A 25,865-nucleotide genomic window follows, 5' to 3' on the forward strand; every position below is an offset into this window, starting at 1 on the left:
GGAGCTGTACTTGGACACTGATGGGGCGCGGGGAAGGGGGAAGTGCCTTACAGTGAACAGGGAGACAGCATTTCCTCTCAAGGAGCTTATAGTCTGTTGGAGGAATTACAGAATTGGAAAGAGATCAGCAAACTTTCTAGTAGGGGCCAGGTCGTCAGTATTTTAGGTTTGCTGACCTTGCAGTCTCTGGGGAATCTGTTCAGTCCCAACATGAGGATGTGAAAGCAGCCTTGGGCAGTATGTAAACAAATGGGTGTGGCTCTGTTCTAGTAAAACTTTATTTACAAAAGCAGAGGTGGGTCGAATCTGGCCCACAGGTCACAGTTTGTGCAACCTCTGTAATAGAGATGTGATTAAAGTGTCCTGGAAGCAGAAGAAGGAGCATCAGACCTTTGGGGAATGGGAAGGTATCACAAAGGTGATAATGAGCTCTTCCTGACTCCCACCAGCAGTCTCCCAGGTGAATTGAGGAGAGGGTGGCAGAAAGGACTACAGAGGGAACTCCAGGCAGAAGGGAAAGCACGTGCAAATGTAAAGAGTCATGAAGGGGTCCGGCAGCTTGGAGAAAGGAATCAATTTTAGTGTAACCTGGAATGAGATTGGAGGGGAGGCACAGGGCTTCCTTCCTGGGCTAAAAGTTTCATGGATCATTTTTCTCATTTTTGGTTTTCTGCCTCATTTTTTTGGTGAATCATGTCCTCTAGTAGTCTCCAGAGAATGGCTGCAAGGAAGAAATATCTTTGGAGATCTGGCATGTCTTTATAAAATGTATTTTATTCTCTCACTTAATTAATAGTTTGAATATAGAAGTCAAGCGTGAAAGTGATTTTCACTTGGCTTTTGGAAGACGTTCTCTTTAGCTTTCAGTGCTAAGAAGTCTGTGTTTTCCTCTCCTCCCTGCCTCCCCTCTCCTCCCCCAGAGTGTTTACTGACCACACACCCAGTATCTCCTGTACACCCGTGGCCCGCTCTGGAGATAGTGCCGTCACCTTCCCCGTGTGACAGTAGAGGGTTCGTGGGGCTCACAGGGCACTCGCAGAGTCCTGGCTCAGGGAGCTGCTCCCATGTTGCGCTCATTCCTGGGCCCTGGGTGGGACCTCCCCCTCCCCCTCCCTGGAAGCTTTTCAGAGCTTCTTTTACGCAGTTATTACGGGTGCTGTACTGTGGAAGGAGTCTTTTTAAATTCATTGTGCTGGGTACTTGGTGGCATCTTTGAGGACTAGATTTTTTCAGTTGAATATGGATTCTGTCTATGTTCTTGTTATTGCAGTTGTCTCTTAATTGGTCTCCTTTAAACACCACTTCCTTCAAGCTTCCCTCTTCCTTCAAACCTTTACGTCTCCCTACACAGTCTGGTCTCCATCTGCCTTCCCAAACTGAGCTTTCCAGTCTGGCCAGGTTGGGGTTTTCCATAGGTACATCTCTCATTTTACTTAAATCCCCACACTTCACTTTAATGATACAATAGAGTCTACCTACCTGCAGCGTTTCTGTTCCTGGAGAGCATTCCTCAGAGGGCAGTGCTTGAGGAACTTAAGCTCTTGTGAGTAGGTGGATAGGAGTGGGGAGTGGAATTAGGAGAGTGGTTGCTGGTCAGAGTGTTTTAATGATTTTTATGTTCCCTAACAGGAAACAGTGAGGAAAAAAAAAAGGGGCACTAAGGAGGATGGGACTCGGCAGTAGGACACTGTCTGCTTTCCCACCTGGTTGCTCGGGGTGACCACCCAGGCACCTCCTCTCCTATAGGCTCAGCGAACTGCTTGCACATTTATTTTGCTGTGCTGTGATTAAGCAGCTTTTCTCCTTCCAGTGTTTCATTCCTCTGTGTGTTAATGACAAGGGAGTTATCTCACTGTGGCGACAAGAATAGAGGCTGGGAATAAAGATGCTTTGGGTGGTCTTTGCTCACCTCTCTGTGCCTGAGCAGGTGTTTCTCAAGCCCCCTTCCAGGCCGGAGTAGATTCTCACCAGCAGAACGCGCTCACTCACTCTCTGTCATGTTCCTGCTCCCTCTCTGCCCACCTGTCTTCCCTCCAGCCCCCGGAAAGAGAAAACAAGCGTAACAACTAAACAAAATACATCAGGACTGCAGCTTCTGGCGCTCCTCTGCCTTCAGCTTCACTTTTCTCCACTCTTTTTTCTAACTACTGTATCCTCAGCACAAAAGTCCAGAACCTCACGTAGCCTAGAGGCAGAACTGTCAAAGCCGATGAGAAAGCAAACAGAGCACCTGTGTGCCCACTTTCAAGGGAGGGACCACGCTTATGTGGTTGGTGGCTGAGCCCCGGCCGCTCAGACGCCTAAGACAGAGGGCAGGATACACGCAAAGACACAAGAACTAACAAGCAGAAGACAGATTTTTTTCTTTGTGTTCAACAATTTTATACGTTGGTTCTGCATGATCAATTTTCCTAAACTGAAGGATTTATTGACATTTTTGAATCCTTTAAAATAATTACATTGAGCAGGATACGAACCTGGTAGCCCTTGGGCAGGATGCAGCCTGAAGGCGTATTTTGTTTGGCCTTTAGAATGTATAAAAATATGAGTTAGTTGCTTATGTTTACAGATTTGAGTATTTTATGTAAAATCCCAGATTTCTACCTAGTCTTGAAAAAGGAAAATCTGGCAAAGCAAGGCCCATTGCTGCCACCTTTAGAGCAGGTGGCTGTCCCCACCAAGGACACAGGGCTTTGGTTGGCACCTGCCTGAGTAGTTTCTTCCCTGTCTCACCCCTTTAGAAATTTACATTTGCATTCTTCTGATGTCAAAAGACAGCTACTCTAATTTTGAAAATTAGCTCCTGAAATTTGATAAAAATGTGCTTTCCTCTAAAGAATAAGCCATTGGTGGGAAAAAAGTAAGTTCTGACAATGCATCTATCAGGAGGGAGCAGGGACAAGTTTTATGGGTCCCTGCTTTCCTGGAGGTGCACGGGAGGGCTCTGTTCATGTATTGTTCCGGCCTCAAATAAGTCCATTTGATAGAGGAGTCAGATCTATTACAAGCATAATATAATATGGCCTAATGACTTGCTCAAAGTTTTCTGTGTAAATGTTATAACAAGAAAATCCTCTTTATCATCTTGCCTGTTTTTAGGTAAGCTGGCCTTGGCGACAGTGCCACTGATTGTTCTGTTCCCAAGCACCCCACCCTGACCCTCGCAGACCTGCTCAGTCATGTCCCTCATGGGTGGGGCTGGCACTGTTGGCACAATGCTGCTGGCACTGCTGACCTTGTGCTTGTGCCTGCCAACAGGAACAGAATATCCCAACGTAACTTGGGGAGGTCTCTCCTAGGTACTCTGGGCAGAGCTTGCCTCCGTGCCACTCCGGTTGAGGCTGAAGTGGGGAGGTTGGCGGGGGGTGGATTAAGTGATCCGCACTCAGTCACACCGCTAATTAGTAACGGAGCCAGGATGAGAGCCTTAGTCCACAGTACCCAGTCCTGAGCTCATCCTCAGCTGCCCTCATCCCCCGCCTGCCACTTCATGGGACACACTCCTCTTTTCTAGACAACTGTAAACTTGTAGTGAGGGATCGTCTTATTTCAAGATAATGTTTAGACAGTCAGTGAATATGGTTTGTGATTATTTTGGTCACGGTTTGGTCTCCTTTATTAAGTTATTCCTGTACACGCCACGTAATTCTATAACTTTAGCAATTGGCATTTTAGACTTTCCATGAATACATTTTCATTTTAATAAGTAAGCTCTGTGAAACTGTGATTGACTAGGAAGTTATTCATCCAGAAAATAATTGTGAACACTTTTGAAATGTATGCTTGTGCCTCGTGTATGTTTGGTCATGATCATTTGTGCTATTGGGATTCACTTCCCAGGTTTGTGACAGTGCTCAGCAGTAGCCAGGCAGCCATCTTGCTGTTTGCTTTCACTAAGAAGCACGTTTCTTGAATCCTCTTGTGGGGTTCCAGTTATCTAGATGTTTGATCACCTTTCCTTTTTCAAGTTCCTGTTTCTCATATCTCTTCTCACATTTTCTATTTCTGTCTTTTGTGTATTCTGAAAGATTACTCAATGTTTTATCTGTCATTAGAAATCTTTTACTATCAGTCAATGTATGTAATGTGTAAGAGTTATTTTTATTTCTGATTATTCCTTTTTCATTGCATCCTCTTCTTGTTTTTATGACTGTGCCATGCCCGCTCAGAGAGTACTATTTAGAGGTGATTTTCTTTTTGTTTTTTTTTTTTTTTTTTTTTTACTTTTCCTATTTCTCACATTATCCCTATTTCCTCTGGGAGTAATCTTTATTTTCCTTTTGGTGATCCTGTTTATCCTGAATTTCTCTTCAATGATTTAGGCTTTCTTATATGTTTTATGATCCTTAGTTGTCTATTCCAATATAAAAATGAGGCAATATTAGGTCTGACAAGGAGTTTTCAGCACATTCGGAGGACTTGTTGTCTGGCAAGCTTCATTCAACAACAGTGGATGCGAACATCATTACTCGGAGGAATCCCTCAGGGTCAGGTGTGGAAGGCTTTCCTCTTTGACACCCATGTCTTTGTTAGCTGCTCTGTGTCCTCAACAATTCTTTGATGTTCTGTAGGAGAACATTTCTGTTGGGAGTGGGGTGTAGGAGCGTGTCAGAGTTGACTTCTATAAACAAATCTTGGAATCCTTGAGCTTCAGCCCCATGAACCACTGCATCCTCCTTCACGCACGCACAGAGGATTTAAGTGGCACCATATCCATCCAGTATTGTTTTTCCACCAAATCTAGTAGTCATGTTTGCCTTCTCTCTTCTCCCTGTACCTCATGTAATACACAAAGTACACTTATAGCACGTATATGTTGTTGGCACTATTCCAGGTGCTTTGCATATATTTACTCATTTAATCTTCACAACAAACTTATGAGAAAAATACAGTTATCATCCCTGCTTTACAGATGGGGAAACCGAGGCACAGAGCGGTTAAGGTTACACAGTAGGTGCAAAAGCTGCGATTCAGAGCCTGTGTTTTTAACCACCACTCTGTCCTGCCTATAATGGATTGATAAGACCCTCCATCTCTTGTACAGATCCTGAATCTGACCACGTATCACCACCTCCACTCTTGAAAACCTTAGCAGAGGGTCCTCACCACTGATTATTTCATTTGGACTCCGGTTCCTCTGCCTCCCTTCTCCCCTAGAGTCCGTTCTCCATGTAGCAGCTAGAGAAATCTTCCCAAAGTACAGATCGGTTCATGGATCTCCCCTGATTAAAACACTCCAGCGGCTGCTGCTCATCTCGACCTGTTAAAGCCCTTATCCTTTTGATGACCAAAGGCCCTCTGTGGCCTGGCCAGCCCGCCTCCTGTCAGCCCCTCTTCCTGACCTTTGAACCTGGTAAGCTGTCCTTGTCTTAGGTCTTTGTATTTGCTCTTGCTACTCTTTCCCTGATCTTACCATGTCAGTCTTCTCATCAGTCAGATCCCAGCTCTGATGCTAGACCTTCACTCACACACTGTCATGCACATTGACTTACTCGAGTTTTTAAAGTTCGTATCAGGACCTTACTTGTTTATGTATGTGTCTCTAGAACTAGCGTCTAAGCTCCTTGAGGGCAGGGACTTCGTCTAGCTCGGTGTTGCACCTTTGGTACCTGGAGCAGGGCCTGGCACTCGCCAGGCTGATGGGTATGTTGGGCTGAATAATGCCTCCCTCCGCTGAAGCCCCTCCCTACCACCCGCCAGATGCAGTCACCGCTCGTCCGCGCGCTCTCAGTTTTCAACAGAAATGTGTTGAAATCTCTCGTCTACTGATAGTCCCTTCCCCGTTATAGTTGTTGAAGTGTTTGTTACACTTTAGTCATTTGTATGTCATTGTCAATATTTTTGTCACATCTGCAATCCCCCATATGTGATTAATGACCCTAATTTTTTCTTTAAACTATTTAAATTTATGTAAAATAGAAACTTAATATCACAGTGTACATGGAAAAGAAAACCAACATTACTTGTCATGAAGAAGTGACTATAAAAGTTAATATATACTAATTAAAATTAAAAATGCCATCTCACATATCACTTAAAATTGTCAAAACCTCAGTTTTATGCACTGCTTTTCTATACTCTAGCAGTACTGGAGTGTTGATAAAATGTGCTCAGTTACAATCTTGAATTTGAAGCCTATCCTGACCCTATAATGGATCCCGGAGCAACAGCTGTGTCCGATAGTCACATCTCCTAAAGCCAGGGTAGCTGAGTCTGGTGTCTCCATGGCTTTAATGTGCAGCATGTTTTGGTATTTGTCAGTATCCATTTTCAGTGTTGATGTGCACAGGATAAGGAGTGTCCTTGGACCAGTTTGAACACCATTTGAAATTCTTCTCCTCATGCAGAACTGACTACATTGCACAGATGATGGACATTTCCTTATGTTTGAAACGACCATCCCGGATGGGGGACAGTAAAAGAATGAGGATGACTTCAAATTTCCAGTGGCTCTTATTAACAGTTCTTCTTCTATATTTAATGAATCAAGTAAACAGCCAGAAAAGAAGTAAGTGCATCAGAGTCAGAGAAAATGAACTGATTGCAATGTCATTACTGTTTTGCTTAAGAAGCGATCTTGAGACTTTATTGAACGCTTCAGGTTGTGGTTAAAATCCATTTCTATGTCATTTTTTTTTCATGTACTTCTAGTTTCTTTAAAAAGGCCCATAAAGATAGATCTAAGTATTCTTTCCCCATTAAAAAATTAAGGTATAACTTATATACAGTAAAATTCACCCTTTTAGGATAAAGTTCTGTGAGTTTTGACAGATGCATACAGACATGTATCCACCTGCACAGTCAAGATACAGACCAGTCCGTCATTCCAGAAAATGCCCCTGCTCCTCTGCTGACAGCCCGCCATCCCCACCTCCAGCCAGCACTCGTCTATTTTCTGTCTGTAATTTTGCCTTTCAGAATGTCACATAAATTAAATCCAGATATCTGCTTTAAGAAATATATGATTTGTTTTCATTTTATTTAAAAACGTTAAGAATGTTTGTAGGTGTTATCTAGCTTACTCTATAAAGAGCATTTTCATCCTTCTGCCTCTGAGTTTAGTTTTTATATTATTTCCATAATTAAAGAGATCTTCTCTTTTCCCCCCAAATTACTACTAAATAACTTGGTTATGATTACTAATGATTTCTAATGTGTTTCTAATGTTTTTGTTTTCTGTCTTACATAAATAGCTTTACAGTTCATTGCTGTAGTGAATATGATACCAATCACATGTAAAAATTAAAGAAAAAACCTTTTTAATAGACATTTATATAGAGAATTTGAGATAGAATACCTTTTTCACACTCTTAATTGCTTTTCCCCTCCCTCCCTTTTCCTTCCTTCCTTTTGTTCTCTCTCTTTCCCTCCCTCAAGTCCTCTCCTTTCTTTCTTTTCACTGTCTTTTTAGAATGACAGTTTTTCATTGTATAGTACTTATGTATTCCATGATCTAATGTTATTTTATAGATGTGAGTAAATACTATTAGGACTGTAATCTTCTGAGTTATTTGTTACTTTTCAGTTGTTTAGGCCTGCACAAAATATATATTTTTCAGAGACTCATGTGAGTTTATTACTGTTTATGTGATGTGCTTCATAAAAATCTAAAGATTGGCTATGGGATTTCTGTGTAGGTGGCAGTCTGGTAACAAGCTGTGAAGCACTAGTAGTTAGGAGTGCTTAAAGCTGTGTTTGTGGCATAGGAGGTACATAGTTTTTGCTTAAAGTCTTAGAGTTTTGTTTTTGTTTTTTAATTTTACTTTTTTGCAAATGGGGTCACTGGAGACTAAAATTCTCCTAGGCGCTCTCTTGGTCCCTTCATTGAATCCATATAGCCACTCCCTCTATTTATCTTAGTTGTCTGGAAGTGGAATTTTTGAGAGAGGCCTAACCCCTAAGTGGTCTAGTGGTTGACCCACTTTCATCAGTTTACTCACTAGCTTTTTTAAACCAAAGCTACAAAAAGAAATATAAAACCAGTCACCTCCTGTGACTGCAGGTTCATCTCTGCATAAAGAACATGGGCCTTCTGCAGACACATATGCTTGTACTTATGGCTGGGGACGGTTTCACTTGTTGACTTTTACAGTGCAGTTAAATTAATAAGCATTTTGTGTGCGTGTGCGTGTGCGTGTGTGTGTGCGTATGTGTGTGTTTTGTTTCTCCTTCTCCAGGGACTCCTCGTGATTTGAAGTGTATAACTAACAATTTACAAGTGTGGGACTGCTCTTGGAGAGCACCCTCTGGAGCAGGCCATGGTGCTGCTTATGAAGTTTGCTTTGAAAACGGGTAATGGAAATACTTTGGTTAATTTATAGTTATAATCTGAAGGTTCTTTGTCTTTAATTTTAGAATATAAAGATTTTATTCTGGAAATTTTTAAAAGAAATTTTAAATCTTAGCTCTCTATTTTCTAAAAATCTGAATCTTACTTCAGTCAGGATGGAAACAAACCCTTCTCCTGGCCACAACTTTGATTCTTTTATCGTGTGAATGTTGAGTATGGGAAACACTTCTCATGGGCTGTGGGTTCTGATCGTCTGTGGGGAAGTTTTACTGGTCTATCCTAAGCCAGTGCCTACCTGTATCAATGAAGTTCAAGTTTGATTCTGCCTAACAGAAAATGTCAGTAATAGACAGGCACTTACTGTCATGTGAAGGGTCTGGAGTAGGCAGTTCAAGGCCAACATGGGTGCACATGGCCATGAGAGGCCCAGGTTCCTCTTTTTCATGCTACTCAGCCATCTTGAGGGTGTGATCTCTTGGTTCAAGATGATGCTTCAGGAGTTGCTGTCATGTCTGCCTTCCAGAAAGCAGGAAGGAAATGGTTTGCTTTAGGAAGACTTCTAAGAAGTCCTGTACAACACCTCTGCTTACATCTCATGGGCAGAACTTAGTGCAGTGGCTAAACTTATTTGCATAAGAGGCTAGGTGATGTGTTCTCATAGCTGATGGCAATGTACTCGGATAAACCTGGGACAGTGTTACTAAGGAAAGGGGGGAAGTGGACATTAGGAGGCAAGTGGTAGGTTCCGTCACACTGCCTTACCCTCTCAGGTAATCTTGGAGTGGCTGCAAGTCCCGGAGCTTGGAGTGGAAGCCTTCGGGCTGCCTGGAAGTCAGAGCCCTCTCCTTGCTCCTCCCTAATCCCAGCAGGGCTGTGAGTTGTTTAGCAACGCCAGAGAAGTTCAGTGCAGAGCTCCAAGCACCAGTGTGCTGAGAAGTGGTCCTAATGTAAATTGACATAAATGTGGATTTAAATACACTCAGATTTTTTTCCCAGTCGGGGTACATTTGTTGAACATTAGTCTAAGTGTGATGGTAATTTATCAGCCAGGACGAGCTTGGTTTTATTGCAGAAACAACCCTCGAATCTTATGTCCTTATTTTCTGCAGTGAAAAGAAAGGATTAACTCCTGCTTGTGTTTTGTGTCTATCTTGAGGTCAGCTGGCATCTCTGCCCCTTTTCCCTCCCTCAGGGCCACAGGCCAGGGGGCCCTCATCTCCCAGTGCACCAGGACGGGAGGGGAGCAGAGCCTGCCTGGCTTTTAGAGCCTTCCTGGCTTTTAGAAACTGTGACTTTCACTCACTTTCTCTACAACTAATATCACATGGCCGTGCCTTGTTTCAGAGGAGCAGGGAAATGCAATCCTCCTGTGAATCCAGAAAGGGAGAATCTGAAAAATCTGGTAAATAGCACTACTGACCACTGCAGAATCCACAGAGAAGAAGTTATCCTGGCTCCAGGAGTTCACAAGAAGCAGAGCATAATGAGGCTGTGGATTAAGCGCTGATGCTAATTGTCTGTGATGGTCTGAGGGAGCATTGACTAAGGAGTGTGAGGTCCAGAGAGGCTGTCAGAAGCGTGGTGGTGGAGTAGGAATACTCAGTTTTCTCAGCAGAAACAGGACAGAAAGCCATTCCAATCTGAGAGAATATTGGGTACAATGGTATCAATGTATGAAAAAGGATGATTTAGAGAATTCGGGTGGTTTTCTGTTGCTGGCACGTAAAGAAACCCACACACGTGAGGTTAGCCGACCCTTTCAAGTCCTCAGTCCTAAATTCACTTAGGAATGTGAAGAGGCCTGTGCAGGGCAGGGCGGTGATGCAGGAGACACCCAAAGTCCTTTTGCTTGAATTAAAATTTTACGGGAAATTAGAAATGTATGTGAATAACAAAGGGTGTAAACATGCCCTATAAAGATACAGAGGGCCATGGAACCACAGAAGAAAAACTCACTTTTGTCTGAGAGGTAATGGGTGGGAACTAGAAGCACTTTGAAAGCGGAGCTGATGAGAACATGAGAACGTTTTGTACGAGTGAACCGTGAGGCAAAACAGAGGAGCAGACAAGCTGGTTGAAGTCTCAGTGATGGGGACCCTGTAGTGGTCGGTCCAGAAGGGGACTGTGGGGGGCAGGGTGTGTGCAAAGGCAGGGTTGGGCGGGGTTTGAAGGCCATGCTAAAGCCCTAAGTTTCTTGATAGAATCGTCTCTGCTTACTCTCTTGACTTTCTGATACAGTCTGGTTATTTTTCCTACCACCACATTGATGGACTTACCATTTACCTCGCTTTTTTGCAGTCTTAAAATGCGATGTAACCTGTCATATCTTTGTATACAAAAGAACAAAGTATATTTTCCACTGAATTTTGTGTTAATCAAGTTTTCATGAAAATTGCGTTCCATTTTATCTGCTAATTAAAATTTGATTTCTTATATTGCAGGTCCCATTCTTGTTATCGATTGGAGAAAAATATTAAAATCCCAGCTCTTTTACCTGGTGATCATGAAATAACAATAAACCCTTTACATGATTTTGGAAGTTTTATAAGTAAATTCACACTAAATGAAAAAAACGTTTGTAAGTATTTGAAAAGAAAATTGATTTGAAAATAACTCAGAATGGTGCCTTTGTTAGTATTGTGCTGCTTTATAATTGACAGGAATTTACCATTCTTTTATATATTTTGTTAAACTAATATTCTCATTTACCCTGCGACCATACTTCCAATTGTGGAGCATAGCCAAGATAAAGATGGAAGCAAACTCTTCCTCTGGTCAGTCAAATAGACGTCACACAAGTTAAGGTCCTTCCCACGGTTGGTTTCTCTTCTCCTACCCCTCTACTTCGTTGATTCCTGCTTGCCTTTCAGAATTCCTCAGCCATCCTTAGGAAATAGTCTTTGACCATCCCTTCCCAGAGGAGACCCCATTCCTTTCTTAACGTTCCTTTAGGCAGTCTGTTTTTCTCTTTTGTGGTATTTCTCACAATTGCATAAATAATTTATTATATAATTAGGTGCTTCCTGTGTATTTCCTCTACAAGAAAATAGGTTCCCTGAGGGCAGAGACTTTGTCTTCTACACCTAGTGTCTAGTCCAGTGCCTTGCACATAGCAGGCATTTTTTATAGATGTGTTGACCGAATGCCTAGGACATATGCTACAAGCTGGGTGGAAGCATGAAATAAATCCAGGCTCTTGGAGATGGAAATTTTGCCATGCAATGAGACCTTAAAAACTCCAGTGGTCTTGACTCTCTTAATGGTGGGGTAGGCAGGTTTGTTGCCTTCTGACAACTATTATGGGATGGCATCATAATGATATTACAGTGAGTCTTATAAGGATGACTTATTTTGAAGCAAGGGAAAGAAAATATAAGCAACTTGGTGATCTCTCCAATTTTACAGGCAAGGTGCATGTTTGGAGTGGTCTGTGTCTGACATAGCACAGATTTTGAAAGGATAATAGCAAAGCATGCTGTCCAGGAACTTAGAACCGGTCTCATTTTCTGGCTGAAGTATTGTCTGGGTAAAGTGCTACATAGGGCTGTTTTCAAGATAGAGAAGAGCCATGTTTGTTATTTTCTTTCTGTAGTTGTATGTGAGATACATGTGAGATGGTTTTGTGCAGATCAGCCATGATCCCAATACCCAGGAAGAAATATTGTTAATACTTACATGTGTTCTCTATGTGTGTGTGTGTGTGTATATATAAACAGTAAAGTTTATATTACTTTATTATAGGCTTATCAGAAGATATAGATTTTCAAGTTATTATGTAAATAAATCTACATTATAGCTGCCTAGTATTCCATTGAATGGAGGTACCATAATTACTTTGTCATTGATTTTTTTTTAGCAAATTTTATTTTATTTTATTTTTAGCAAATTATATATTTTATTTAAAATTTTTTTTTACTTATACTATTTTATTATAATCAATTACCACATCATTTTAAATAGAGGCCTTGTTAAAATTGAACTAGATTGATGTCTTTTTTTTTCAGTTATACATATACATGTATCTATTCTTTTAAAAATTCTTTTCCCATTTAGGTTGTTACATAATGTTGAGCAGAGTTCCCTGTGCTATACAGTAGGTCATCCTACTGTTGGTTATCCATTTAAAATACAGCAGTGTGTACATGTCAATTTCAAACCGGGGCGGTGCGGGGGGCGGGAAGTGTGGGGGGAGGGATAGCTAGGGAGTTTGGGATTGTCACTGATTATTAACATTGAGATTTTTATTTCTAGTCTTTCAGCATTATTACCAATGCTTTAATGAACATTTTTTGCACATATATGTTGCTGAATTTGTGTGATGATTTTCTTAGGCTAAATTCCTAGAATTGGGAATGCTACATTAAAGATATCCACTTTTTATGACTCTTGATGTCCGCTACCAGTTGTTCCCCCCACATTTTGAATCTTTTTGCATTCCCACAGACATCATATTAGAGCATGCCTGCTTGTCTGCATCCTTGCCAGGACTGGGTATTGTCTATCTGTCTTAGTTTTGCGATTTCAATCTGATGGCCCCCAAATTATAGCGTTGTTGTTTTTATATTTCTGTGATTACTTTTTAAAATAATCATTTTTATTCTTTTCTGAACTATTTATATCCTTTGTAAATTTTCTCTCATGTTGAAATTCATCTTTTTCCTCATTAGTTCACAAGAGCTTTCTGTATAGTATGGTTATCACTTCTGTCCTATTTGCTACAAATACTTTTGCAAGTTTAAAATTTAAACTTTGTGGTGTTTTTTTCATACCACCGATTTTCATTTTTATATAATAGAATCTCTTGATATTTTTCTTCATGAGTTTTTGGTTTTGTTATCATGCTTAAATCTTTCATCCATCTGGAATTATTTTGTACTAAGGTATGAGGGAATCTAACTTAATTTTATTCCAGATTTTCAAAAATTTCCCCAGGACTCTGTCAGAGAGCCAGTTTGTGCTGTCTGCTTTTTCAGTAGGGATTGCGAAGGTTCTGTCTGGGACGCTACTTAAAGATAAGTGTTAGAATTCGAAAGGCAAATCAGGACAGACTCTAGGTGACTTACTCGATTAATAGTTCACTGTTTTTGCATAGCATGTAATTTGTTGACAGCATTTTTAATAATAATGGGCCTCATTGTGATTTGAATATTAGATTAACAGTATCCCAACACTAAGATATTACTACTGCTACTCAAATAAGAAAAATACTGATAAGAAAATGAAAAGCAAATTAGATGAATATAAGAGAGGGAGGTGGGTCCATCAGCAAACCTTTGAACACCTGTCATATGCAAGAGATGCTGTGAAATGATAGTGGAGCTGTGCATTAGAAGATTTGGGTTCTTTGGCAGTTTGCTACTAAATAAAAGTATAAGAAATTAAGTTTTCTTCAAATCTTAAGATGCTTTCAAAAGTATACATATAAAGCAAAGAAGATGTTTAACACATATACATATATCTAATAAGCTTTTTTAAAATTTTATTTATTTTTGGCTGTGTTGGGTCTTTGTTGCTGCACGTGGGCTTTCTCTAGTTGTGGCAAGCGGGGGCTACTCTTTGTTGCAGTACACGGGCTTCTCTTGTTGTGGAGCACGGGCGCTAGGTGCGCAGGCTTCAGTAGTTGCAGCATGCGGGCTCAGTAGTTGTGGCATGCAGGCTTCTAGAGCACGCGGACTTCAGTAGTTGTGACACACGGTCTCAGTAGTTGTGGCTCACGGGCTCTAGAGTGCAGGCTCAGTAGTTGTGGTGCATGGGCTTAGTTGCTCCGCAGCATGTGGGATCTTCCCGGACCAGGGATTGAACCTATGTCCCCTGCATTGGCAGGTGGATTCTTAACCACCGCGCCACTGGGAAAGTCCCCTCTAATAAGCTTCTAATTGACAAGGGAAAGCACAAAAATAAGTCTTTGTAAGATTTTTAATCTCTAAGTTTCTTAAAATAACCTAAAAATTTGCATCTGTATGAGGCAGAATAAATAACGTGGATCCTATAAAAGAGCTGGGAAAGCTCCCATCTTCTGATGTTCTAAGGCAGAAGGGGCATGGAGGTTATGGGTAAAGATAAACCAGCTTTATTTAAAAAATAAACAAGACTGATGAAATTTTTTCTAGCTGCAAAGTTTGTAGTTTCTAGAAAGCAAGCTAACATTGTCCTCAAGTGTATTTTAGCTGGAGAAAAATGCAGATGACAGTTCGTGGGAGCTTAGGGGAACTTCCCTGGCATACAATGAAGAAGTATACTATGAAGTCGTGAAAAAACTGTGTTTAATCTTTTCATTTGTAATTATGGCTGTTACTGTCTTTAGCTGGAAATATTAGGTATGACTTGGGTTTTGAAGAATAGCCCACTGCTATTTAGATAAAATGTTAATTATGTGTACTTTTCAGGGAGGGAAGCATTTTAATAGATGAGTGTTGCCTTAATAAAGTACTCTCATGTTTAATAATTTTAAGTTACTACGTTGTGACATCTTGGAACATTTGAAGGATCCGTGTTCTTGGCAGCCTCTGCTCTGTGTGGTTGCCCTGCCACCTTGAACTTGTCCCTCCTGGCACTGAATCAGCTTGTTACTCCTCATTTGCTCCTTCTTTTTTAAAAGCAGTTTCCCACTTAAACTTCTCGTGTAAAGCATCCTCCACTGTCCTTATGTAGCTGAGTAACTGTTGACGGCTGCATATTTTAGGCTTTAATCCACATGTTCTGTTTCCTGTGTGACCCTAAACATTTTACGTACATCCAGTGTAGAGCACTGTGATCAGTACATTTTAAGTAAGTTTAGTAAAAACTTATTTTTAAGTTCCCAGACTAAGTTATATTACACATAATTTATATTATATTGGTCTGCTTTGCCATTTTTGTTCTTCAGAACATTCAGCCACCCTCTCTCTGTCAGCTCCCGCAGTTGTGCTGGAAGTGACTTTACTTAATGGTCCTTGAACTTCGTGGAGCAGCACTAGGATAGATATGGGCCCTGAGAGCCTGTGACTCTGGATTTCTTTCAACTTACCTTCACCTTACTGTCATTTGAGGAGAGCACAGGCAAGAAAGAACCCTTCATACCAGAAAGCCTGAATTTCATAGAACAGAACAGGCTCATACCTTGTGTGTTTTCCACTGATCCCCACATTTTTCATTAATATACTCATTCCCTATAGGTAGGAAGACTTGAAGATTTTGAAGAATACCTTACTCTTTCGGCTACCTTTTTGTTTTGTTTTTTTTAAGTTTACCAGTTTCTCCCTGTGAGAGGCTCTATCCTTGAGCATGGTTTTTCTCTTTACCTTTTGTACTACAGCTTCAGAGCCTACTGCTGTGCCAGCCTTCTTTCTCAGGAATTGACGGTACCCTCACCAGCATCAAAAGACCACCAGTGGTCTTTTCTCAGCCTTCCTCTCTGAACTCTGTTTTCGTGGGCCTGGACGACAACCCATTTCTTTTGATCTCAGTGATGCCAGATTTTCTCTGGTTTCCTTCTGCTTCTATGTCATTCCCTCTCGGGATTCTTGCTGGAGTCTCTGGCTCCTTGAAGGTGTGACTGTGTCACTACCTCTCAAACAAGCTTTGGCTGTTTTGTGTCGGTGTGTTATGTTCATTTCTGAGCTGCACTCAGCGAGTTCCTCTTGAGTCTGTGTGCACTCTCTGATTGGTCCCCATTCTCACTTACTGTCTGCACGTCCCCCCTCCATTGATGGTCTTTTTTTCCCCAACACTTAGTCATCCATGGCCAGACTCCCACATCTCTTCACAATTGTCCCTGGTTCCTTTTGCCTTTCTTCCTGCTTTCTGGGCTAGTGACTTGAAGAAATCTTAGATGTTTTCATGTCTTGTTATTACTAATCCTTCATTTCTTTGACCCAGTCATTTCTTTGAAATGCCCATTAGATTTTGTCCTTTCTTTTCCATATATGGCGTCCTGAGCCACATCCTTATTACTATAGCCAGGCTTTCTCCAGCTGTCTTCTGCTTTATCACCTTATCTCTTTCTCAATCACCTGCAGACCTGTTGCACACCACTGCAAACTAGCCTTTCTGAAGGACTTCCCAGATCCTGCCAAGTACTTCTTAGAACCTTGTTGGCTTCCTCAACTCAATGCTTTGGTCACTACCACGGTCTTGCTGCTGTTTACTGCTGCCTATGCCAGTAGTAGCTCATTGCATCCTCAAGTGGGTAACTTTCCCTAGCATGCAGGCTGTGACTGGAGATGAGTGGGGAAGGGTGCGGAGAAAACAGATGGAAAGGTTTACCAAGGCCAGCTCTCCATAATCTATACAAAGGGAGCTTTTTCACTGCTCTCCAATGTTGTCTGCTTGGAGATTTCAGACCCAGTGACACTGGAGTGTTGTGGGAACTCAGTTGCTGTTTGTATTAGAAGATGTATTATGGATTTGAAACAGCGGGCTGGTAAATAATTTTCTCAGATTTGGCTGATGAACAGCTAGGGGCTGCTTATACAAATAAATACATATATTTATTCTCTTTTTTCAGTAGGAGGTGCAAGAATTTACTCCTTAATTGTTTTTTGATCAAGAAGTAGAGTTTAACATTAGTTGATTAACGGGATTATAATATGAAAAATAGTTACTTATTTGACTAAGTTTTATCTTTTGTTTCCTTTTTTTAAGCCTTCATTCCAGATGTTCCAGAGATCGTGGATTTGTCTGCTGATTTCTCAGCTTCTACATTACACCTAAAGTGGAATGACAAGGGTTCTGTTTTTCCACATCACTCAAATGTCATCTGGGAAATCAAAGTTCTACGTAAAAAGAATATGGAAATCGTAAAATTAGTAAGTTTGAACAAAAATAGCTTTTTTCCTGTGACATTAAAGAACTGAATACTTTTTTATAATTTTAAAGTGGCAACAGTGAACCTTTAGATTATTAAAGAAGTAAATCAGATATCCTTTGGGGGTTCAGTAAAAACTGTATGCTATGCCTGAAAAACTCACTAAATTAATGAAATAATGTGTAACCATTATAGGAAGTTTAGGAAATTAAGGGAGAATTAATCCATGATTCTGCCACTTGAACATAGTAAACAATATATTTGTGTATTCCTGTCAAACCTTTTTTATATGCATGTTTTTACATAAATGAAATTAAAAATATACATATAATTTAATTTACATATTACTATAAATTATCTAACACTACAGACATAAAAATAAATGTTTTGCAACATATTTAGCCATAGTAATTGTTGAGAAATCTATAAGTATAAATCTATAAGTTTGTATAAATCTGTAAGTTTGAATAAATCTATAAGTTTGAATTTATCTGAATCCAAAATAACATTCTTATATTTAATAGTACATGGTTTTTTTTCCTCTAATTTTAAAATCTTGTTTATGAATAGTTTCCTAATGATCCATCTTTAGTTTGTTATTAATCTAAGGAATAGTGAGATATAGCAGTGAAAAGTATTGACAGCTAGTACATGGGAATTCCCTCTTTCATCCTTTTCCTCTTTTCCTCTTTAATGCACTTGAAATATGCCTAGTTATAGACTTAAGAATTAGAAGCCCATGATTTTACAGTTTATTTGCCTAAGTACATAGATAAAATAGTAAAGATAATAAATAGTATTATTCTGTATTTCATAGTCACTGTATTATTTTTCCTTTTTGACAACCTATGTATTACATCCTGAAAGAGTAGCAGCCATAATTGTAGTTACCTTGTTTCCAATGCTTCTGGCATTCCCCTTTCCGGCACTATTGTGAAAGCTCTCTATATGTTAATAGTTTGCATCTTCACAATAGGCCCCTGGGGGAGGCTCTGTTAGCATCACCCCCATTTTACAGATGAAGATACAGAGTCACAGGAATACATTAAGTGGAGGAGCCAGGAATCAAACCCAGAGAGTTGATTCCAGAGTCTGTGCTCTTCCTTAACCAGTACCATCTGTATTGTATTACATAATCAGTATACTTATTTTCATCTAGGATGCCCTCCCTTTCCTTTTCACCTATACAAATTGAATACACATTTCAAGACCCAGATCAAATCCTATCCCTTATTTTAAAGCCCATTCTAATTACCTCAGTGTAAAAATGTTCTCTCTTTTCTTGAGTTTTAATGGCAATTCTTGTGTGTCAGTCTGATTTGCAGCTAACTTTGATATAGCTCTACCATTATTGTCTTAAAACTATTACTTATTTAAAATTGTATTGTGTAGCATTTTTTATGGCCTAACATTTTATATTCTGCGTTACTACTTACTGGCTTAGGATGACTTCTCAAAAGCTCCTTTTTCTTATTTGTAAAATGGTGCTAATATTTGCTGTAGTAAATGATATGATATTTATAAAGCTACTAAACAGCTATTTGTTGTTATTACTTCCTTTGGGAGCTAGATGGTTTGTTTGTTTTTTTAACTGACTTAGGGATGCTGGAGTAAGAGGGATACTCTTTGACATGTAAGTGAAATCAAACATAAATGAATAGAAATATTATTCTAAGATCATGTAACTCATTGCCACAAGATGTGTAACAAGACAGCAATGGCAAGATAGTAATTCCCTACTTTTTGGAATATGATCTTTGGAGAAAAATCTTTCTATGGGGAAAAATAGCAAGAGGCAAGAAAAATAGAGCTAGAACAAATTAATTTTAAAAAGTTACTCCTGTCCATAGTAAAATATGACATTTTTATTTATAATTATATTATTAGTATTAGTATTTAAGGTAGAATTGCTTATAATCAGTCATTTTATGACAGGTTATAATGCTATTATTTTGTAATAGCTTAAAGATCATTAAAGATCATGAAACACTATAAATGTGAGTTTCATTTATACGTTTATAGTGTTTCATTTATAACTTGACATTTTCTGCCCGCAGCCTCACAAACAGCTGTGGAAGCTTTGCACTGCGCAAGCCAAGATGTGAATGATGCCTGGGAGTTACGCAGCCCTCTCTCCTCCTCTCATTTTTCTCTCTTGTAAACAAGGAATTCTTTTAGCTGATTCTTTTATTATTTGTCTCCATTTTTCCAGATAGCCTGCTTATGTTGCTGTTATTATTTGTTTAGTTTTTTGAGCAATGTTTTATTAATTTCCCACAATGGAAAATGAGAATTTAATCCTGTCTCACTTCCCAGCCCAGGGACACGCACTCGCATGTATGTGCACTCACATGCGTGTGCACGCACATGCACGCTCTCTCTCTCTCTCTCTCTCTCTCTCTCTCTCCACTTCTTATTTTTTTCCAATATCATTATGTTATAATTTTTGGTAGACCAGTATTCATTATTTGGATTACAGTAATGTAAACACTATTTATAACTGAACCAAATAGTGTTTACTATTCTTTTCCTTTTTTTTGTACATCTTCTCGTATTGTCTTGTACTTATAGTTTTTATTTGTCTGCTTCATTAATTCAATCCTAAATTCTTTCTAGGTTGTGTAAATCTGTCGAAATGTTCAAACAAACATCAGTTTTGTCTTTCTGAATACATCTCTCTGAGGGCCTTCTGACTTACTTCCTGACCCTTTTCATGTAAGAGCTCATGTGGATGCTGCCAAATATTTGTATAGCACAAAGTGTGGCAAATAGCTGAGTATTCTGAGGTTTCTCAGGAGCTCCAGCAGCCTCCACTCCCAGTAGCCAACCCTTGGTTTGAAGAGATTAATACCTGGGTATACCTATAACCCATTCAAGACAAACCTCTATGTTTTTCAACACATTTGTTAGGAAGCTATGGTTCATCCTCATTCAGAGGATTCCTTTTATAGTTGTCTTATGATGGATCCTCTTTTTCCTGAATTCCTTGTTTCCTCATTTTGGTGGAAGCATAAATTCTAGGAGTTATTTGCTATTTTTTGTAGATACTCTCTGCTAACTGCAGTGGTAGCTTACAGATATATTTTATTTAAAAAAATTTAAATTAGTTGCCAGGAAAATTTAAAAGACTGTCAATTCCAAATATTGAGAAGATGCAGAAGGATTGGAACTTTCATACCCTTCTGGTGGGAATGTAAAATGCTACTTGATGAATACATTGAGATACTACATTTCTGAAGATGTCTATTCTACATTCACTCATGATTGCTAGTTTAGCTGGGTAAAAGATCCTAGGTTGGAAAATTTTCTCAAGATTTTGAAGGCATTGTTCCATTTGCTTCTCATTGTAGATCTATCTTCATCTGTTGTGCTGGACACTCATTAGGCCCCTTTCAGTCTGAAAACACATGCCTGTCAGCTTGGGAAATTCTTATTTTATGTCTTTGATTTCCTCATCTCTTTTTTCTCCTTTTTTTCTTAGAACTTCTGTTCTTTAGAAATTGTACCTTTCTGACCTTTCCTCTAATTATCATCATTCTTACATTCCATCAGTATTTTGCTCTATTTTCTGAGCAATTTTTCCTAAAGTTTATCTTGCACTTTTGAATTTCTATTAATATACTTTTTAATATACAAGAGATCCCTTTTCTTAGTCCTTTTTTTAAAAAAATTTATCATGTTCTTGTTTCATGGATGCAATATCTCTTCTTATCTTTGAGGATATCAGTGATTTAAAATTTTTTTTCTTTCTGTGCATTCTGTTTTTTCACATTGCTTTTTCGTTGTTGTTGTTTTGACTTTCACATTAGAACTTTTTCTCCACTTTCTGGTCATCTGGTTGCTGCTCATATTAAGTGAGTGGTTCTTGAAAAATAAAACAAGTCTAATTGGAACTTTTGTTTGCCTGGGTGGGACTTGTTGGCTGGGGCATCACTGTATGTGATTAGGATGGGCTGTCAAGCTGGAAAAATCTTAATATTATTTTAGGTTTTTATCTTGACCTGTTCCTATGCTCCTTAGAAAAGTTTGCTTAGACTCTTACCTGGTGAGTATGTACGTGGCCATCAGTATCCTGGGGGCTGAGTAGGGAAGAAGGCAGGAGTGCCCCAGCCTTTAAAATGCGTAGTTAGTTACCATTGCCCATCTGCTTCCCAGTGTCCAGAATCTTACCAGTATTGTTTCTTCAATTTTTTGCCCTTGTGCATCTGTGCCTTAAAAAAAAAAAAAAATCTTGTACTTTTGTTCTAGAGGAATTTCATGAAGTAAAGAGAAGGAAGTACATTTATTTAATCTGTTGTCTTTAACCAGAAGTCCCAAGGTCTCTTTTAGTATATCCTCATATATTTGGTTGAAATCTTGCCCATTTTCCACAATTGAAATTAAGCTTTCTATATTATTATAAGTTGCATGTTTAAAAATAAAATTTGAAATATATGACACTTATATAAAAAAATAATCCAGTCTAAAATAATAGTTTATTTTGTTGAAATGCTCTCCTCTCTTTGACTTTAACCCTTGGAGATAAAAAAAGCATTAACTGTTTTTTGTCCATGGAAAATGGGACCATTTTAGGCAATGGTGTATTTTCTCATGAACTGTATTGAACGTTTTGGACTATTAACATCTTGTGTAATAATGAAGTAGGCCCTAAAGTGAAGAAGTAAACATAAATGAATCATAATTATTGTTACTACAACTCTCCTTTTATGCCTTATAGAAAACAGATAGTTTTACAAAAGAGCAAAGCTTTGATTTACTTAGCTGGTAATTGTATACAGTCTGTTGTGTTTTTTTTAACCCTAAGAGAGAGCAGGACATAGTACTTGGAAATAGAATTTTGTGTTTGTGTTCATTTTGTAGGTGACCCACAATACAACCCTGAATGGCAGAGATACAATTCATCACTGGAGCTGGACCTCAGACATGCCCTTGGAGTGCGCCACTCACTATGTGGGAATTAGATGCTACATTGATGATCCTCAGTTCTCTGGTCGCAAAGAGTGGAGCGACTGGAGCCCACTGAAGAACATCTCTTGTAAGTGCATATTTAAAGGATTTTCATTTCAGATGAATTAGATTAGTCTTGCTTAAGGGTGGTAGGGTTTAGCTCACGGTTTTAGTTCTCTGAACCCCATTTGGATGCATGAGGGTCACCGGGGGATCTTCCAAGTCTTCTGCCCCAGAACATTTTGATTCAAAAACTCTGAGATAGGCTTCAGAAATCTGTATTTTTAAAGAACATACTGAATGCTTAGATAAACATCCAGGTTTAAAAATCACTTCGAATAGACATTGGGAGAACATTTAAAAATTTTATGTAGGCGGTAATGAGATCAAGTCCATATTTTTAAAATAGAGCTCCCAATTTCTTGCCCATAGAGCAGACTGCTGTGAGCTGCAGTTACTGCAGAGAACATGGGAATCCGCAAGTATAGGACTTGCCTGGCAGTCCAGTGGTTAAGACTCCGAGCTTGCAATGAAGGGGGCGCAAGTTTGACCCCTGGTCGGGGAGCTAAGATCCCGCATGCCAAAAAAATAAAATAAAATTAACAGTGTGAATCTGCAGGTATATCAAAAATCATCTGTACATTGAATAAAACTCAGGCAGGTATAATGTTGGCAGTGTGAGAGAGGGCCTAGAAAATTGTTGACAATAAAATAAAGTGCTTTAAAAGGCTGGTAATCATTGTAGATTATTTACTCTAGTGACAATATGGAGAAATGGATCAGAGGGAGGAAGGACTGGAAGCAGGCAGATTAATAAGGAGAATCTTGTAGTTCAGCAAAAGACAGTGAAGGTATAAAATAGGACACCTGGGTTTAGAAATGAAAAGAGGGAAGAAGTATGAAAACACTGAAGAGACCGAATTAGAATTAGTGACTATGCTTTTGGTAGGGGAGAAATAGAGCCGAAGATGACTATTAGTTTGGGCAGCTGGGTAGCTGGTGATGCTGTCCAATGAGACAGAAACTATATGAACAAACTAGGTGGGAAAGATAAATTTCAATTTTAATGTGTTGAGCTTGAGGTAGCTGTGAAGTGCCTGGGAGCAATTTCTCATTGTCAGTTGGGAATACAAATTCGGCATCCAGGTGATTAGTTCGAACTGGAGATATACAGTTGACCCTTGAACAACTGGGTAACCCCCAGGGGCTCCGACCCTCCCTGTAGTGGAAAATCCACACATAATTTATAGTTAGCCCTCCATACCCGTGGAACCTCCGTATGTGTGGTTCCACATCCGAGGATTCAACCAACCGCAAATCCTGTAGTACTGTAGTATTTACTATTGAAAAAAATCCACACGTAAGTGAACCCATGCAGTTCAAACCCATGTTGTTCAAGGGTCAACTGTGTATTTGAGAATCGTTAACATACGTGATGTGAAAATTTTTAAATCTTGGAGGTTAACATAACTCAAGGAAAGGGGCATGAAGACCAAGGACACATCTCTTAGAAGCTTGTATGAGGAGGGGAGGATGGAAGAAAATGAGGCCAGCAAAACAAACAGCAGCCAGAGGGTTAAGAGTAGCAAAAGTAAGTAGTCTACACCCCAAGAGAGAAGGGAGTTTTTGAGAAGGAAGACTTTAGGCAACATACCAGATGCTGTGGAAGTTGAAGGAAAGATTACTAAGACGTGGCCACTGGATTGAGCAGTTAGGCCGTGGAGCCATTTAGTAAAGTGGCCAGAGTAGAAGCCCGATTGCAGTAGATTAAAGAGTGAGTAGGTAGAAAGGAGACTAAAGGTAATATTTTTAAATTGGATATTTAGGAAAATAAAAACAAAAGGGTGGCTTTAACCTACAGAGTTGGGATTTTTTTTAGAAAGTGCTTTTTAGGATGTGGAGTATTTAACCATGCATGTAAGCTGATGGAAATTAGGACATCTGATCTAAATACATAGAATAATTTCAAAGGAATGGAATTATTTAATGTGTACCTTTTTCTTGGTGTGGATTTTTCACATGTGGATAAACCCACTTAATTTGAACGTTTAGACTTCTTAGATATTAACCTGTGACCTTACACGGCAACCTGCAGTCCCCTCTACTCCCCCCGCCATCACCCCGTCATAAGTAAATAAAACCACACACATTTTTATTTCTTGTGTATGTCTTGCTCCTTTGAAACCTGGGGGGGGGGGCGTACCTTATCTTTGGGCCACCATAATTACAAAGTACCTAACTGTGTTTTATGTACACTGGGCTAATTTATGTAAAAGACTTCTAAAGTATTTATAATTGCTTTTGCTCTTTCTAGGGTCTCCTGATTCTCAGACTAAGGTTTTTCCTCAAGACAGAGTGCTACTTGTAGGCTCAGATATAACAGTATGTTGTGTGACTCAAGAAAAAGTGTTATCAGCACAGATTGGCAGTACATATTGTCCCCTTATCCATCTTGATGGGGAAAATGTTGCAATCAAGATCCGTAATATTTCTGCTTCCGAAAGTAGTGGAACAAATGTGGTTTTCTCCGTAGAAGATAACATGTTTGGAACAGTTATTTTTGCAGGATGTAAGTATATAATTTTTTTTTTAAGAAAAGAGTTCCTATTAATCTGTTTTGGTCCTCTTTGAAAGCCTTAATGCTTTTTCGGGGGGATGATTTTATTTCTTTCTTATTTTTTTATTCTTTGATGCAAATGACATATGAGGGTACCAGCATTTTTGCTTGTTTTAAGGTGAGTTCTAAGCTTGTTTTCTACATACCTGTATCTATATAATTTGTAGCTTTTGTAATAAAGATTTGAAACATTCATCTACTAATTTTTAGTTTAAATTCTTAGTTAACAGCTTTGTTGAGTCAAGGGCAGGTAGTATATAATATTTCTTACTCCTACATCATTTAGGAATTTTTTCATATAAATTAATTTCCCACCTAATTAAAGCATACCTTTTTTTAAAGTACCTGAATTTAAAAAATTGTAATGATTTTACACAAAATCTTTCAAAAGCATAACCTACACTTCTCTGATGAGAGGAGGGTGGCTGCAGGACATGGGGGGAGGAAGAGTCCCCCTCTCCCTGTGTTCTGTGTCTGATGTACTCTCCGTAATGCAGGGGCATCTTTTAACATGGTCACTTCTACATTCCATGACGTTTCCAAAAGTTGTTGTGGGTGGACTGCCCTACCTATATGGCTTGTGTTGTGCATCCACAGATACTTTTTTTTTTTTTTTTTTTTTTTTGCGGTACGCGGGCCTCTCACTGTCGTGGCCTCTCCCGTTGCGGAGCACAGGCTCCAGACGCGCAGGCTCAGCGGCCATGGCTCACGGGCCCAGCCGCTCCGCGGCATGTGGGACCTTCCTGGACCAGGGCACGAACCCATGTCCCCTGCATTGGCAGGCGGACTCTCAACCACTGCGTCACCAGGGAAGCCCCACAGATACTTTTGTATTTAGAGTTTTTCTGTCCCCTCCCCTGTGGTAACTGTAATGTTATAATGCACTGATGGCTTTGCCTCCAGCAGTGCTTCCCTTCCTGCTCACATTCGGAACTTAAAGTTTCTAGTGGTCCAAGGGTCTCATGAATAAAATGTGTGAAATGTAGTGAATGGATTTTGTCATTTTCTTTTGCTCACTCAGTGATTTTTCTTATGCTTTTTTTTTCCTTACGATTGTCAGTTATGCTGTGGATCAGCCGCTTTCAGTCACTTTTCTACTTCCATAGAAATTTATGATAAATTACATTCAGTTGCTGATAGATTCCCAAGGGAAGGGGATTAGGTGCCCTTCTCAGCTTGATGGCTGTAACCTTACTCTCTTTTTGCCTTCCAGTAAGGCATTTTGG

General features: G+C 39.5%; 1 protein-coding gene across 4 annotated transcripts in view; it reads left to right on the forward strand.

Annotated features, from left to right (window-relative positions):
* Window positions 1–25,865, forward strand: part of LIFR (LIF receptor subunit alpha) — an 87,957-nt gene that overhangs the window by 23,282 nt on the left and 38,810 nt on the right. For 3 of the 4 annotated variants that reach the window (XM_082834984.1, XM_082834986.1, XM_082834983.1), the window contains exons 2-7: window positions 6,348–6,508; window positions 8,178–8,292; window positions 10,732–10,868; window positions 16,913–17,076; window positions 21,936–22,110; window positions 24,337–24,591. In XM_082834984.1, the coding sequence (XP_082691110.1) occupies window positions 6,367–6,508; window positions 8,178–8,292; window positions 10,732–10,868; window positions 16,913–17,076; window positions 21,936–22,110; window positions 24,337–24,591 (988 nt within the window). In that variant the 5' untranslated portion in view covers window positions 6,348–6,366. Of the gene's footprint in view, window positions 1–5,260; window positions 5,354–6,347; window positions 6,509–8,177; window positions 8,293–10,731; window positions 10,869–16,912; window positions 17,077–21,935; window positions 22,111–24,336; window positions 24,592–25,865 lie in introns of those variants that run through there. The other variant, XM_082834985.1, reaches the window with a different exon arrangement.

The sequence above is a fragment of the Leucopleurus acutus genome (genome assembly GCF_964270905.1).
Source record: "Leucopleurus acutus genome assembly, chromosome: 3".
Taxonomy (NCBI): Eukaryota; Metazoa; Chordata; class Mammalia; order Artiodactyla; family Delphinidae; genus Leucopleurus; species Leucopleurus acutus.